Below are 15,257 nucleotides of genomic sequence, written 5' to 3'. Positions count from 1 at the left end.
GCCCAGGTACCTTGGTAAGGAGAAATGCGCATCGCCAAATCCCGCAGCTGCAAGTCTCGTTCATACACATGGGACAAGCACTATAGATGCCGCATTACCCTTTTCCTCGTATCCATGAGCGCGAGTGCATGCATCATGGTGTCTAAAAAAGGCAAATATTACTCCGTACAGGTACCGGTACGCCTTTTCAGCAGCACCCAGCGCTGGGCTGTACGTGTAATGGAATTGATCCATGCCTGTCGGGTTGTTGTCAGGGGGCCTCCGCACTGGTGTCTGCCGGACAGGGTCGCAAACAGCCTGTATTTTTGTCTACCAAGCTTGCACCTCAACTCGGGGCCTGGACACCACTTCCGTGAGGAATATAAAGCGTTTCTCATCCAAAGGTAAGGTAGGTAGGTATTCAACTAGGTACTTTCGAAAGCCATGCCTCTGTACAAGTAAGTTTGCGCCGCAACTGAACTCATTTGTTCGTTGCCTTCTCCACACACTTCTTCACCCCAGCGACAACCCAACCAAAAAAAAATTCCATCAATAAGACGCCAACATCAAGTCCTACATGGCGGTATCAATCAACCAATTGGTGCCTCCTTGGACGGGCTAGTACGGTCAGGCAGATTTTTGTGCTGCTCTGTACCTGCGTCCAGGTATACAGTACCTGTGCTCGCAGGAAACTCCCGTATTCGCCCTTTTTCCCTTCAAGCCCCCCCTGGCCACTTATTTTTAGACCATCTTTTTCAGCCTCTTCTCAATCTTTTCCCGCCCCTCCAGAGTCCGCCACACTTCGTGGGGTGCCTCGTCAACGATATCCCAGTGCAGTAGCTTATCAGTCAGCCCCGTCAAGTCCTTCTGCTTGCTCGCCCAATTGTCGTCGTTCTTGATCTTGATCCCCGAGCTAATCACAGCCAGCGGCGTGTCCTTTTCCTGGATCTGCCTGCTGCTGTCGACGTCACGCTTGGTGAAGGAGTTGAGCACCAGACTCTCCTGCAGCTTGGCGAAGATGAACTTGCCAGTCTGCGGAGATGATCGTCCATAGATGCGGTCGCGGCTCGAGCGTCCTCGAAACAATGCGCCCGGAATCCGGTCCAGCCCAAGCGGCGAGATGGCGCCTCTCAACCACAGCCAGAAGCCTCGGCCTGGCGCTGCGCCGGGGCCCAGCAGATCTTCGTGCAGGGGGTCGATCAACAATAGGCCCCGAACATCGTGACTGTGGCGGGCTGAAAACACTCGCGAGTACAGGGAGCCAATTCCCGCGCTAGCAAGAACCCAGGGCCCTCCCTCTCCTGCTTTGGCCAGGGCCTCGCTCAAGGCGTCCACCACAAAGCCAGCGGATGACGGCGATGGGGCGGTATCAGACCAAGCCAGCCCTGGCCGGTCTGCGAAGCAATAGCGAGAAATGGATCCGTTCTTGACCGCATTGTCTGCAAAGTCCCATAGGCCGTACTCGACAGGCCACTCGCCTCCCTCGAAGAGGACCGTTGTGACTGATTTGCCGTTCTCATCCGTCTTGTTCCCATGGCAATACAGGTGGATACGATACTTGTCGTCGTCGACCCAGTACAGCTTTCCGGGTGGTGCAACTCTCGCGTCGAGAGCTCGAAGAATGATGCTTAGCGTTATCAGGACAACGGCCAAGACCATGACAGAATAGCCAATGGTCGAGAGTAGGACCTCGAGCCATTCCGACAGCGATTTTCTCGTTTCAGGGCGGCCGGTCAACCTCTCCTCTTCTTCTTCCTTGCCCCATTTGACGGTTCTGTCCACGATTACAGCCCATACGCTCATGAGGAGTGCCCATATAACGCTAACAATTCCAACCCAGCCCTCCTCGTACCTAGTCTTTTGGACTGAAGCGAGAAGAATCGTATCGAGGGCAAGGATAGCCTACCGCCCACGTCTTTCGCGTTAGTATTCATCCTTGGTCGGATTCAGCAGTTGTACAGTAGTACTTACGGCGATTACAATTCCGAGTATTCTCACGGCTTTGGAAGGCACCCCAAAGAATAGCAAGGTGAAAAACATGTTGGACAGCGTCAAGCTCGTATAGCCAAACGCAAAGAAGCCGCTCCCCTTTGTGTGGAACCCAGGAGCCGTGGCAAATGCAGACACAAGCAGAATAACCCACCACAAGAACGTCAGTGCCGTGAAAAACAATGTCAGATAGCGGAGCATGCGAATGCTGAAGAGGTTGTATGGCGATACTGCAGGATCATCAGGGGCGAGGAAGTCCCTGTTGGAGTTGACGCGGTTGGGCAGCAGCCGAGTGTACTCGTCTGGAGGCCGTTCCCCTTCCACATTGTCAATCCGATCCTCTGGGCGAATGTCTTGGTCATCTTCGTCGTCCATTTTGGAGCTCTTAAACAGCGGCATTGTGAGCAATGGATAGGAAGAAGAGTGATGGGGGGTTCTGAAAGCAGTAGCTACCCCATGAGCTCTTATTATTTAAGAGCTTCAAGTGAAAAAAAAAAAAAAAAAAAAAAGGAAGAGAAAATAACAAAAGCTAAGCTACAAGCTCAATTTGCCTCCATACAAGCTCCCCCATTTGTGCCATTAGTGTCTGTCAATCGTCAAAGAAATGTCATACTTGTCGCAAGACCAGAAAAGTGCATACGTCATATTGCCGACACCATCCAACCCGCATCCACCAATCGCCATCCTGCCGCGCCCATCATTTGCGACTTTTGCTCCGGACTCTTCAATTGGACTGACACCAGATCGATCTAGCCTCTGAGGGGATTCATGGAGAAGAAGCTTTTGTGCTGCTTACAGCATGGCGATTGGCGATTTGAAGCGCGGAATGTGGTGGCTCGCGATCATGTGATGCATAATACAGTCGCTAGAACATGTTGTGCTCTGAGACGGGCTTGGCAGCTCTGGTGTATGACGCGTCGGTTTTGAAATGTTTATCTGTGTAATTGGATCGCATTGCCGTGTTCTGGTGATTCAGGTGACACTGCGGTTCCATCAATCTTGTGTCGGGATGTCAATTCGACTTGTAGCTAGCTACGTAGCACTCTATTTCCATCATTCCATATACGAGTATTGTAGAGAAGCAAAACTAAACGGGGTATTGAACTAATGTACAACTCGTTCGGCTATGTAGATAGTATGTAAAGACATCATCTCGCGAAAGCTCAAATAAGTCATTGGCTGTTCTAGCTCTCGATGTAATGTAGCAAAAGAAGATGATCATAAAATGAAAGCATGCCGATAGGCCGCAAATCCTGTCAACGCAAGTCATAAGCTCGTAAAGTTCGTAAAAAGGCTTTCGAGAAAGAAGGTAGGAAGATAACACCAGCTTCCTATTCTTGCTCTTCCCACGGCGCGATCATATTGCATACTTTACTGCTCTTCACGCTCGGCAGCGAAGAGGAGCTGCTTGATATGGACTGTGAGCCGCGGCTATGTCTAGCACCTGATGTCGGTGTCTCCTTTGCACGAACTTTTTCCTTGAGGACCTTCTCGGGGGTAGGGCCTGACGTGGAAGTAATAGCATCCAGCGGCACTTTTCCCATGGGAGAGTGCATCTTTACAGCGGCTTGCGGGTCTTTTAAGTGGACGCCGTGCTTTTTGTACGCGTCCTTTTTCTGGTCCTTCATCGCTTGGGTTGAGGGTTCGCTGGTTGCCAGCCAATTCTTGACTTGCGACATCCAGCGGGGACTCTTCTTGTCGGACAGGGTGTATTCGGATCGAGGATCCCCGCTGCTCAATGAAGGGTCATACTCCCCACGAGACTGGTTCGATGTGGCCCCAGATCTCGATCCGGAGCTTCTAGCAGCTGATGTCGAGGTAGACATTTTGATGGTTTGCTTGAAATGGAAGAGAAAGATCGGGTTGTATCTTGGACTACGAGAAGCTGCGCTCGTAGCTGCCCAATCTAGGGGGTTCTCTAGAGGTGCGTCTGTGGAAAAAGATACTGGCCGGCCATCGACTTTGACTTCTTGGGGTGTGGATCCTGTCTCTTGATGGCGGATGGAGCCGTGCTGCCCCAAAGATGACCTCTGCGATGATGAAAATCTCTTGAAATGCTGGTCTGAATTTGGTAACGTCGCACCGATTGGCGAGGGCCCCTGACTGCCCGTGCTTGGCGACGAGTATGGCTGGGCAGGAGTTGGGTTGCTTGAAGAACTCCGCGACAAGAAGCGGTTCAAAAGTGGACTTCTATCCACATCAGAAGATGCCGGGTGCTACCCGCCGTATATCTGAGTGGCCGATGGTGGACTTTGAGCTGGGACAGTGGTTTCAATGAGACGTGGGTAAGTCTGGTTCGGAGGAGTTGCAATGGAGTTTCGCGCAGTGTCTCGCGATAACGACGTTTGTGGAACAAGAGCCGCCTTTCTAGTGAGAGAAAATGGATATGAGAAATTGCGAAATCCGACAGTTCGAGAAAGCGAAGTTGATTGCAGCGTGAGCGGGTTATCCGAGCAAGGTGAAAAAGCGTTGACGGGCGAAGGAGGCGCAGACATAGTCTTCCAAGAACATTCGGCGAGCCAGATATAAGATGGATTGACTACTATGTGTACATGACCAACTGAGGGTTGAGAGTGTTTGTGTTGCAATTCAGGTAGAATGTTCGTCGGCCGAAGTTGACTTGAGAAGTCCGTTGTGTGGCGTCGAACTGGCGTAGAAGACGCGCCGCTGATGGCAGAACCTTCAGTGGCTTCTATGTTGGAGAGTCGAGTTGGCTGACCCAAGGGAAGCATTTGCAGATAAGTCAAGACTAAAAAATAACGGGAAGAGGACGAGGGCCCAAGTTGTCGGGATGTGGCAGAAAGGCTGTTGCCCAGGAGGGGGGTGGTGGTTCCTTGGAACTAAATCGCGGCTCCGGGCCACGAGGTGGCGACTTGCACGTTTTTAACTCCTTTGAGCGAGCGTGCTTTGTGAGGTTCTCTTTTAAGCAACCTCTGCTATTGTTCAAGGGTAAATAATCAGCATAATGGGTAGTTGTCTATTCACTCAAGGCTGACGACAGCCCAGTCGCAACCGAGTGTCTCAAGACAATAGCTGCAGTCATATGATGAATACAAGCACATGCCGTTGTTCTGCACCTTATCTTCTTCTCTTCTTCAAGCTCCCCTCTCTACCCAGAAACGATTACTCACATGCACGGTACGGCCTTTTCGGGCTCCCAATCCATCGCTTCTGGGCCAATATCCCGCACTAGAGGCGAAGCATTTGTCTAGCATCCATGGACCAGCTGCTGCGGGCCCCTGGGATTGGCCACAGCCCGCCTCGAGATATTGGCTTGGATCTCACTCGGGCGGCATGCTGCAGATTGGCGCACAATAGTCGGCTGCCCAACAGCAGGGGATGTGCCGTTGGTCATTTCTCACGTCTTCTCTTCCCTGCACAGCGTGCCGCAAGAAGATTGAAGCTATTAACAGACGATGCACGCCGCTAGTGGCTCTGCCCTCGAGATGTTACAAAACGATGCAGCACAAGCTCGAAAAGGGAAGCGCAATATACTCGGACTGCATCCGCGACCTTCTAGCGGCGACAGCTGAGCATCATGTGGCGTCCACGTTGTGATGGATCCCATGGCAACAGGATTTGATGCGATTTTGTTGCCGGCAGAAGCCACAAAGCCCGCTTTAGGATGAGTTGGGGGAAACAAAGATCGGCACTCCAATGGGGAACAAAGTTGAGCGCCGTCCACCCGCGGATAAGAGGTTTCCCATGGTGTGTAGCATCACTAGCCACTTCGTCATTATATTGCGGTTTCTGCGGTGCACATTTCTTTTTTCGATCTAGCAGTTCTTGGTGATAGTAGTCATTTTCGCTCTGATTAGTGGTCTTAACGTCCATGGATAAGAATACTGGGAGCGCACTAATACTGCGAGAACAAACTTTCATTCCTTGGTTTGAGTACTAGACTCTAGCGAGGTAACTGGAGGAACCTTTGAAGAACTACCTAATACACCTCTTGGCCAGCCGCTCGCTACCATAGTAGGTACTACGCGTGTATGGCGCCGCGCTGGTTGATGCTCGTCGTGAAGCCTTGGAGATCCGAAATGGCAAGCAACCAGGTGCTCTGTTGTTGGTTCTTGTGAGAGACATTGGTGAGACAGGGTTGTAGCTTTGGAAGTGGGTTAGCTCCCGCAGTTAATCGAGATGCTGGGCGATCACTTCTACTCAGCTCTAGCAAGTAGCTTCCCCGACGGGAGGTCTAGAACGCTGGCAACCGGGGGATCCCAGCGGGAATGTTGCCGTTGCCAGTTAGGCAGAGTTTTGCTTTTTTGGGCCTGAGGAGTCATTGATGATGAGTCCCTCGAGCCCGATTTATCTTGTTTCTATGTGTCAATTATATAGTCAAGCTGAGTACCAAGAGAGCCTTGGGCACGAATCGCTAGAACTCGTTACACCTACTATATGCAACCATGAGCCATTCTGTGATACCTCGGTCAATTCACCCAACAGCCGCGTAAACACCAGGCGTACTCAGTAAATGATGCCTTTTTATTTCAGCCGCACGCCCGTCTTATTGCATTACTGCGGTAATATGTTCAGCTGCGATGCAGAGTCTTATTTTGAATGATTCGGGTTAATTAGTCCCAATGTCTCAGTGAGACCAACAGCATTGTTGGCGAGCTTAGTTTGGCTGCTTACGATTGACAGCTACCCTACATGATTTCACAAACAGGCTGGAGGTAGCAATATATGAATATGAGTTACCCCTCGTAGATTATTTTTAACTTTTTAATTACATGTAGTAGCCTCCTGAAGTGAAACATTGAAGAGATGGAAAGAAGACGAATATCTTACAGAGTGAACTATTTCGAGTGTCTACATGTATATTGTTGCCTAGTGGAGCTTGTATTCCAACGACTGAAAGACCAAAATCACGATTCTAAAGCATTTACTTTCGACAAGAAAATTCAAACATTGAAATAAATACATCCGAAATTACAGAAACTATACAGACAAGAAAGCATCCTTACAAGGGTTGACAAAGACACCAGTGGCCCTTTTCCGTGACAGATCGGAGGGATTGCATCATGAGCTTACTAAGGCAGCATCGACAATGACATCGACCCGTCGACTCCATGCCTCATCTTGAATCAAAACAAACCATTCTCTCTCTCGCCCCATCATCCACGCACCAGATTTCGCATCGGCGCATCAAAAACACCACCCTACAACATCGGCCAGGCAGTCTCTCCCCCCCTTTTCTGGCCGCCATTCTCGCCGCTGGCCCGGCGCATTGTGCGCTGAACATGGCCCCGGCACTCACCATCTCGACAAACATGGACTCTCGACCCTCGTCGCCCGTGCCGCCTCCCATGTCGCCCATCACGCCCACCTTGCCCGCGGCACAGCTCTCCAGCGATGCAAAAACGGGCAGAACCGCCGCCGCCGAGCCTCTGCCACCCGCGGCCGCGGCGCAGCAGCAGCAGCCCGCGCGCTCGACGCTATCGCACTCGCAGGCTGATCAAGTTGGCCTGCCTCCGCCGCCTTCGAAGCCGATAGAATTCGACTCCAACCCCGACGTCATCGCCCTCAAGTCCGCCATCACTGTGCTGCAGATGCAGAAGATGCGCGCGATGGCCGACATCCAGGCCCTCAGCCAGATCAAGAACGACGCCGTGGAGCACCCAGACGAGTTCGCCCGCGACCTGGCCATGGGAAAAGTTGGCCAGGGAGCGCAACCCGACGACGAGACGACCCGCGCATGGGTGGCGCAGCCGATACCAAAGCCCCAGGACGTGGTCCGCTGCCCGCCCATCAACTGGTCGCAGTACGCAGTCGTCGGCGAATCTCTCGACAAGCTACACGCCGAACAGGTCAGCCGGCCTACGCAGGGCACGCCGGCTACCATTGGGACTGGAGGCATGTATCAGTTCAAGGGTGGAGATGGCAAGCAAGAAGAATATCCTGGCGTGGCAGCTCCGTATGCGCCGCTCAAGGACAAGATTGAAAAGAAGACGAAGAGTAGGAAATGAGTGCTATTGGTTGACTGGATGGTGATCTGTTATACATTTTTTTTTACTATTGTTTCTGTTTTGCGGCATTATGATATACGTATGGACGACAAATGGGACTGCATCACGGAAGATTGCATATGTTTACGGCGTTTGGGTATTAGATGATCGTGCTGGCGCACAAGCTTGTCAGAAGAAATGACCGAACCAGTCAACTCTATTTTATAGCTAAGAGTTGCCTTTCCCCTCCAATAGGGTACATGATAGTGATGACGCATCAGTGTGAACCAAGATGGCGGCATATCAAACGTGTCTCATACTCATAGGCTTTGAGTGCATCACTTGATGGGATGAACGCCCTCTCAAGCTGTTGGTTAATGGTGAAGTCATACGCCACGGGCGGTAATATCAGTCTGGTCTGTTCCCTCCCCCAGCGCCATCTAGAAATATCGAATGAAGGTAAAACGCCCATGAGTCACTAGGCGCACCATAAAGCCCAACTACCCGTCCAAGAGAAAAAAAGGGAAACAAAGCACAAAGGGCAAGGGAAAAAAAAAAGGTCTGCTGGAACGCCGCCAAAGCCTTATCGCAGGATGCACCCTTGAAGAAAAACAGGAACAACAGGTGAAGAACGGCACGCTAAATGGTTACTTTGTTCTCAAGAGAAATAATCAATCACTCGGGGAATTCCCTAGTACTTAGTCAGTGAAGCTGTCCGATGAGGAGGATGGAAAAGAAGTTGACAAGCCATTTCTTACTCCATGCTCTGCTGTACTGATCTCCGTAGCCGGCGGTTGTACTGCTTCTTGTCCTCCGGCTTGTTTCCCCAGAACATCTTAGTAGCCTCGGGATTGACAATCTTCCTTGGGTCATATGCTGGCTCATCTTCTTCAAGCATCTCGAAGATGGCGTCGATGTGAGACTTGACGTCCTCTACCCTCATCGGGTTAGGGATGTAGCATGCCGTTCCATCAGCCGCAATAAGATGATGGAAAATCTTTGTCTCAAACTTGACTCGTGGTTGCTCATTTGGAAACCGAGTGCTAAAGGTCATTCTGATGCGGAAGAGTCCCCCATCGAGATTCGTCATCGGCCTTCCAAAGTATGTAATCAACCAGACAAAAGGATTATTATTTTCCAGGACCACGCTGTGCGGCATATCGCCCCGCTTCAGGTAAGCCGACACTTGGTCAAATTGATGCTGCAAATTGACGGCCACTGTCGACTCTCCTGCCTTAGATGTGAGACCCTCTTCTGCCCAGCGGTTTGTTTCCGCATCAAGCGTTTCTTTAATGGTTTTGAGCCTACGCTCGAGCTCCGGATAGTTGAAACGGCCATCCATCGAATTGGACCCCGGGGACTCGAAGGGCATCCTGACAAACGGCTGCAGAACTTCCACCTCAGATTTACTTTGAGTCACAGCAGCCATGTATGAATCATAATACCAAAGAAACCGACGTTTGCAAAGGTCCTTGAACGGCTCAAAGGGGTTGTTGGCCTCCTCTAGCTGCTCGTCATAGTCCAAATCGTTGGAATCCAGGCTTTCGGAGGGCGCACTGGCGCCATTGGGTTGCAGTCCCAGGTACCCTTCGAGACGTTGAATAACAGAGATCCTCAAAGTTTCGTGTCGTATCTGCAGGTAAATTAGTCACATCCAACTCGGGTGCGGAATGAATGGCACCGATATCAGTACCTTTTGGACGTAGTGCTTTTGAGCTTGTTTATCGGATGCTTCATTCGCATTCTCGAACCCAGGTTCGTTTTCATAAGGGTTTGCTGACATTAAGCTCTGTATTGATAACAATATCGACTCGAGCCCCTGCGCTGATGACCATTCTTCACCGCGCTCCCCTCTCCATGTGCTATCGACATGTCAGCATTTCACTTGAGATTACCGTATAAATTGGGCAACTCGGGGGGGGAGAGAGAAGAAAATACCCTAAGATCGACCTTTCAGAATATTAGTAGGCAGCAAGTGAGCAGGAATAAACTGTGTGTACTTACAGACAAACTTTGCCACTTGAGTAGATATTGGGGTTAAATCGACAGCGCCCTCCATTCGTCGTAATGCCCTGAACATTGGGGGACTTTGAAGGATAGTCTTATTTTTGTTAGCGTTTTGTGTGTAATTAGCTGCATGGAGGGGATCGTTGGGCCTCACCTCTGTTGAACCTGATTGCAAACTTGACTGCGGTATTAGCACAGTATTCGGCTATGCGATGCCACCCAATATCTGCTAGGCCCTGCCATAAGCTTACCTCAAAGAACCCAAATTCATAGGGAGTCTCGTGCGGGCCCATGATCAGAGCCCTGACATTACGAACGTCGACATCACGGCAAGCGACAGCAATGGCTGTGATGGCAAGCAAATGTCGGTTAGCACCAAGTCATCTGGTAGATACCAAGGCCGGGTTGAGACCAAAGCCACGTACCCAGATCTGATCCCTTCTGGATGTCGCTGAGCTCCTATGGGTAGCGCTGATCAGCCATGTGACGCCTGCAAACCGACTTGTGAAGCGGCCAAACCTTGGAGATGCGGATGATGGATTGATCCATGACGTTGGCCTCGATATGGAGGGCTTAGAGGCGAGGCGCTGTGATGGGGAATATCAGGATGAGCTTCCGCAAGAGGCAGCCAACGGGGGAATTGAAGTGCAAGGCAGCCTCTGGCAGCGGGAATCTTTATATGCAAAGGGCTGAGTTATGCCAGCGGATGCACTTCAGTTTGGTGAATTAATGCCTTGCAAGTGGCAGAAGCCTGTTTGGGCAAGGAGGGGTTGGCTGGCCCAAGTGAATCAAAGTTAGCGGGTATCTGCCTTGTAGGCTGGCTGGCCTGAGGATCTAGCAAGAGGCGGGACGAATGGCACTCGACAAGCCAAAGGATGGGATGGAGGATGTTGGACGAATAGAGCCACCCCACAGCATTGATTCCATAGCTACTGGGGGAAGAGGAGAAAAAGGGAAAGCCCGAGCATCGCATCGCAACGACGAAGGTTGATGCAAACATGCGTGCCACCGAACGCCTCATCGGAGGGCCTCGAGCGCCCGGCCCAGCGGGTACTTACATGCAGGCGGGGACGTTGTATATTCAGCTGCTAACCTATAGAGGCTGGAGTGCTGTCGGGGCTTTTCAAAGACTCCTCCAGCTAACATGGACTGATGCGGTAGGTGAGCAGGATTAATTCCCATGGAGGGAAACTCTATCGGACGTTTAACGGTCAGCCACCAACTACAGGCTATTTAGGGTAGGTGAGGACGCACCGAGCGGAGGGCCGTACATAATCTGCCGTGCTGGCATGGATGGATCTTACCACTCAGTACCTAGCTGTAAGTACCTAGCTGTAGCTCGAGGGAATACCGATACCCATGCCATGCCTTAGTACCTCTATCAGCAGCCAAATACTAACAGATAAGAGTCCACCTGCAGTATTAATTGACGCCTCTCTCTCTCTCTATGTGTGTGTGTGTGTGTCCGTGTATTCATAGGTATATACTTGCCTCTACCTAGTGAGACTATGACAGCTAAAAATGACATCCATTGGAAATGGCAAAATCCCGTCGGGTGATGCCTCCAACGCAACGTCTTGAACAAAGCCACAAATTGGGCTGCATTTGCACACATCCGACCACAATCCAGCTTCACATCACTACTGCACAAGAGGTACAAGGTGGGGTCACGCTACGGGCCTGAACAGCAGCGAGATTCATGCACTGGGTCGCGGGGTTCATCAGCCTTGCCGTCTTTTTTGGGCTACGCGCCTCGCGCCTAAGACTGACGCGTTAATGGATTTTTGGCTGCCCATATTCTGTTCACGCATTAGCACCGCCAAGTATTTGATTGCTTCTGGCTGCTATTCGGCATCTCTACACTGATAATAACAGCCTGGCTGCTTCGATCACCTGGTGCGGCTCTCTTCATTAAGCATGGCCAGCTTTTTCGACCTCAAGGCCAGAAAGGCGGCCGCTACAAACGGAACATCATCGCAGAAGCAGGACAAGCCAGCAGACGTTCGTGCCCAGCCCTGGGTTGAGAAATAGTCAGTCAATTCGCCATCAGACAGCATCATTGATGGCATTTTTTGCTTATTTATAACCTCACAGTCGCCCCAAGAGCTTGGACGATGTCACTGCTCAGGATCACACGGTCACGGTTCTGCAGAGAACACTGCAAGCTTCAAATGTTGGTGGAATCTGCCCGCAATTGGATTCAAGATGCATATTCAAGCTAATGGCTTCCTTCTCTTAAGCTTCCGCACATGCTGTTTTACGGACCCCCGGGCACTGGCAAAACCTCTACCATCCTAGCTCTTGCCAAGGAGCTCTACGGTCCAGAGATGATCAAGTCCCGAGTTCTCGAGCTCAACGCGTCCGACGAGCGTGGCATTTCAATCGTTCGACAAAAAGTCAAAGATTTTGCACGAATGCAACTGACCAACCCACCGCCTTCATACAAAGACAAATACCCCTGTCCGCCGTTCAAAATCATCATTCTTGACGAGGCCGACTCCATGACGCAAGATGCCCAGAGCGCTCTGAGACGGACAATGGAGACGTACAGCAAAATTACACGCTTCTGCCTGATATGCAACTATGTTACTAGAATCATTGACCCTCTGGCGAGTCGATGCAGTAAATTTCGGTTCAAGAGCTTGGATCAGAGCAACGCAAAGAAGAGACTCGAGTCAATAGCAGAGGCAGAGGGCGTTACGCTAGAAGATGGTGCCGTGGATGCACTCATCAAGTGTAGCGAGGGTGATCTACGAAAAGCTATTACATTTCTGCAGAGTGCTGCTCGACTGGTTGGGGCGAAACTCTCGGAAAAGGACAGCGATGGCGATGATTCCATGGATGTAGACAAGCGACCGGTTACTGTCAAAATTGTTGAAGACATTGCTGGTGTGATCCCTGGAGCAACCGTTGACGATCTCGTCAAGGCTATGCGCCCAAAGTCGTCAGGAGAGACGTATCAGTCCATATCTAAGGTGGTTGAGGACCTGGTAGCAGACGGCTGGAGTGCTGGCCAGGTCGTAAACCAGGCAAGTATCTCCACTTTACATGTGCTTAACAACATCATTCTAACCTTGCTGGTGTAGCTCTACCAAGAACTCGTCTTTGACGAGACCATTCCAGATATCCAAAAGAACAAGATTGTTCTTGTTTTCTCTGAAGTGGATAAGCGGCTCGTTGACGGAGCAGACGAGCATCTATCGGTTCTTGATTTGTCAATGAGGATATCTGCCATCATGTCTGAAAAGTGACACGATAATTTTAACGGGGGAAGGGGGCAAATATGCGGAGTTGGGATCACCATGTCTTATTCTAGCTAAACGGCGTTTGTACTTTTTACCAGAGATGTGCAGGTATGACTGAGATATATTGAACAGAGGCATAATAAACATCGCTAAAGGCATGTTTCAAGCAGCATCTCTGAGCACTCCTAGATTTCCATGTAGTCTAGACCAAACGTCGTGCCCATCGTCTGTGATACTATTCTTTGACGTACGTTTCTGTGATCCAAGCCTCGTTCCAGCCTTTGATTGTCTTTCAGAAACTTCGCCGGACTCCTCCCCTTCTTCAGGATAGCCCAAGAGGAAGTCAATTTCCCTAAGATTCTCCAGGCAATTTTCGAGTGCTACTTGTCCAATATCGACAGTTTCTGCGGCGTATTCGAGGAGCGCAATCTTGGCCGAATCGGCGGCAAATACCCACGGCTTGATCCTCTTGGAAATATCAGGATGTTCAGACTTTGAGGCTATCTCCGTCTGTATGCCAGACCGCCGGCGTAGAGAGTCTTTCATTGGATAGGCGGGCAGCAGGTGACTCTCTTCGCCTAGACGACCGAGTAGTTGGCAAGCATCCTGGTTCTGCTTGGACAGTGCTGATGTGAAGAAGGCTTTCTGGCTGATGGCTGCCTTTTGACTGACAGAAATAGCAGCCAGGGCTCTCAAGTAAGGGGTAAGAAGGTGGTCAATAGGGATTGGAGGCTTGTTACTGCTTCGGTCCAAGCCAGCAACCAGCTGTGCTGGAGGTAGAAGCGTTGGATGCGATGGTTGGGATAGCTGAGATTGCTGCGTTTCCATCTCCAACAGAGTCTTCCTCGAGAACACGTATTTGGCGTACTTTTTGCTAATCTCTTCAAGATTGGCTGCAATTGTTGATGGGCTGACCCTGGACGTATGACTACCGCTTTTGGCCCCTGAGCTTGCCCCAGGAGAAGCTTTGCCAAGCTCATTTTCGATCCAAGTGATGAGTTCATTGCGAGTAGTGGTCAACGCTTCCACCCGAGCACCATTGCTGACCATGTCAAACTGGTTTTTGGATCGGGCTCTCGTCTCTCGCACCGTCTGTTCCTCCTGCTTTAACAGCAGCTTTGCTCTCAGAACCGTCTTCTCCAGTTGTTGAATTCGATCACTGAGGCCTGACTGAGTAGAGCTCTGATCAACTGCGAGGCCGTTGATAACATCGTCCGGTGCACTTGGCACTCCGGGGCTGCCTTGAAAGATGTGCTTGGCGTCTAGAAACTCACGGGTTGCAGCAGGTTTTTCCATGAGAAGATCCAGAGACTGTCGAACTGCGAGCAGACTCTCTCGCTTCTGCCGGAGCTTCAAAAGACATATTCGTTCCTCCATCATATCAATGCTGTTTGCCTTTGGCTTTGGCGGCTCGGGCTCTTCAGGGGTATTATTTTTCAAGAGACAATCAAACTGACGCCGTGCTGCCGTATTAGCCTGAAGAGCCTCGACATATTCCCTGAATACGCCGGTCAAGTCTGGTGGCATGGTGACTTCTTGTGAGCCGTCGACGAGGAACAGAGGACTCTGGATGGCGCCATTGCCGGCACAAGATCCGAGGTGAAGAGCTAGGACGCGCCTTATATAATTGACCTGTTCTCGAGGCTTGATATATGGCTCAAGTTGCTTCTGAAATTTAATCAGGAATTCCGGCTGATGGTCAGGCATGTTGATGTGTTGATATTCATTGTACTTGATATTGATGCCAGCATCGACGTTGGGCTGCATACGCCGCCTTATAGCTGGGCATGTACCGCCTGCGCTCAGGAGTACCTCCAGCTACTAGTAGTAGGTAGCCAGCCTATCAACAGCTGCTTGGGCTGCTAAATACAGGGGGCCACAGCGTGAGCTTGGCTCGGCAGTCCAAGGCTCCACAATGTGGCTCAAAAGCAATTCTGGTGTGGCGCATTGCACTAACTATTTGCTACTTGGCGCGTCCAAGGCAGAAGATGTTGGCTCAGGAAATTTATCGCGACCGAGTCTAGGCATCGCTTCAGCCAATTCAGCGACTTCACATTGCTGAGACGCCTAGGCAGCTGCCCTCCGTTTC

The 15,257-nt window shown here is 50.9% G+C and overlaps 6 protein-coding genes across 6 annotated transcripts; 2 read left to right on the top strand and 4 right to left on the bottom strand.

The window, feature by feature from the left end:
* Positions 1-720: 720 nt before the first annotated feature.
* On the bottom strand, positions 721-2,343 carry TRIVIDRAFT_35642 (uncharacterized protein; the record flags this gene model as incomplete). The annotated part of the gene is made up of 2 exons (XM_014105149.1): positions 721-1,881; positions 1,951-2,343. The coding sequence occupies 2 exons, from the start codon at positions 2,341-2,343 to the stop codon at positions 721-723; spliced, it is 1,554 nt and encodes a 517-aa protein (XP_013960624.1).
* Positions 2,344-3,347: 1,004 nt separating this feature from the next.
* On the bottom strand, positions 3,348-3,671 carry TRIVIDRAFT_19696 (uncharacterized protein; the record flags this gene model as incomplete). The annotated part of the gene is made up of 1 exon (XM_014104650.1): positions 3,348-3,671. A coding segment is annotated over one exon (324 nt), but the record flags the coding sequence as incomplete, so codon positions are not given.
* Positions 3,672-7,394: 3,723 nt separating this feature from the next.
* TRIVIDRAFT_138136 (uncharacterized protein) lies at positions 7,395-7,919 on the top strand (the record flags this gene model as incomplete). The annotated part of the gene is made up of 1 exon (XM_014105148.1): positions 7,395-7,919. A coding segment is annotated over one exon (525 nt), but the record flags the coding sequence as incomplete, so codon positions are not given.
* Positions 7,920-8,106: 187 nt separating this feature from the next.
* On the bottom strand, positions 8,107-10,472 carry TRIVIDRAFT_82333 (uncharacterized protein; the record flags this gene model as incomplete). The annotated part of the gene is made up of 8 exons (XM_014105147.1): positions 8,107-8,607; positions 8,675-9,549; positions 9,610-9,778; positions 9,855-9,866; positions 9,921-10,017; positions 10,101-10,104; positions 10,175-10,269; positions 10,412-10,472. The coding sequence occupies 8 exons, from the start codon at positions 10,470-10,472 to the stop codon at positions 8,592-8,594; spliced, it is 1,329 nt and encodes a 442-aa protein (XP_013960622.1).
* A 1,368-nt stretch (positions 10,473-11,840) lies between these two features.
* TRIVIDRAFT_63722 (uncharacterized protein) lies at positions 11,841-13,174 on the top strand (the record flags this gene model as incomplete). Its single annotated transcript, XM_014105146.1, has 4 exons — positions 11,841-11,953; positions 12,018-12,096; positions 12,164-12,943; positions 13,010-13,174. The coding sequence occupies 4 exons, from the start codon at positions 11,841-11,843 to the stop codon at positions 13,172-13,174; spliced, it is 1,137 nt and encodes a 378-aa protein (XP_013960621.1).
* Positions 13,175-13,330: 156 nt separating this feature from the next.
* TRIVIDRAFT_35173 (uncharacterized protein) lies at positions 13,331-14,875 on the bottom strand (the record flags this gene model as incomplete). Its single annotated transcript, XM_014105145.1, has 1 exon — positions 13,331-14,875. The coding sequence occupies one exon, from the start codon at positions 14,873-14,875 to the stop codon at positions 13,331-13,333; it is 1,545 nt and encodes a 514-aa protein (XP_013960620.1).
* Positions 14,876-15,257: the final 382 nt, after the last annotated feature.

The sequence above is a fragment of the Trichoderma virens genome, assembly GCF_000170995.1.
Source record: "Trichoderma virens Gv29-8 chromosome Unknown TRIVIscaffold_2, whole genome shotgun sequence".
Classification (NCBI taxonomy): Eukaryota; Fungi; Ascomycota; class Sordariomycetes; order Hypocreales; family Hypocreaceae; genus Trichoderma; species Trichoderma virens.
Note: the sequence above shows the minus strand (reverse complement) of the source record. Positions and strands in the feature narration are given on the sequence as shown.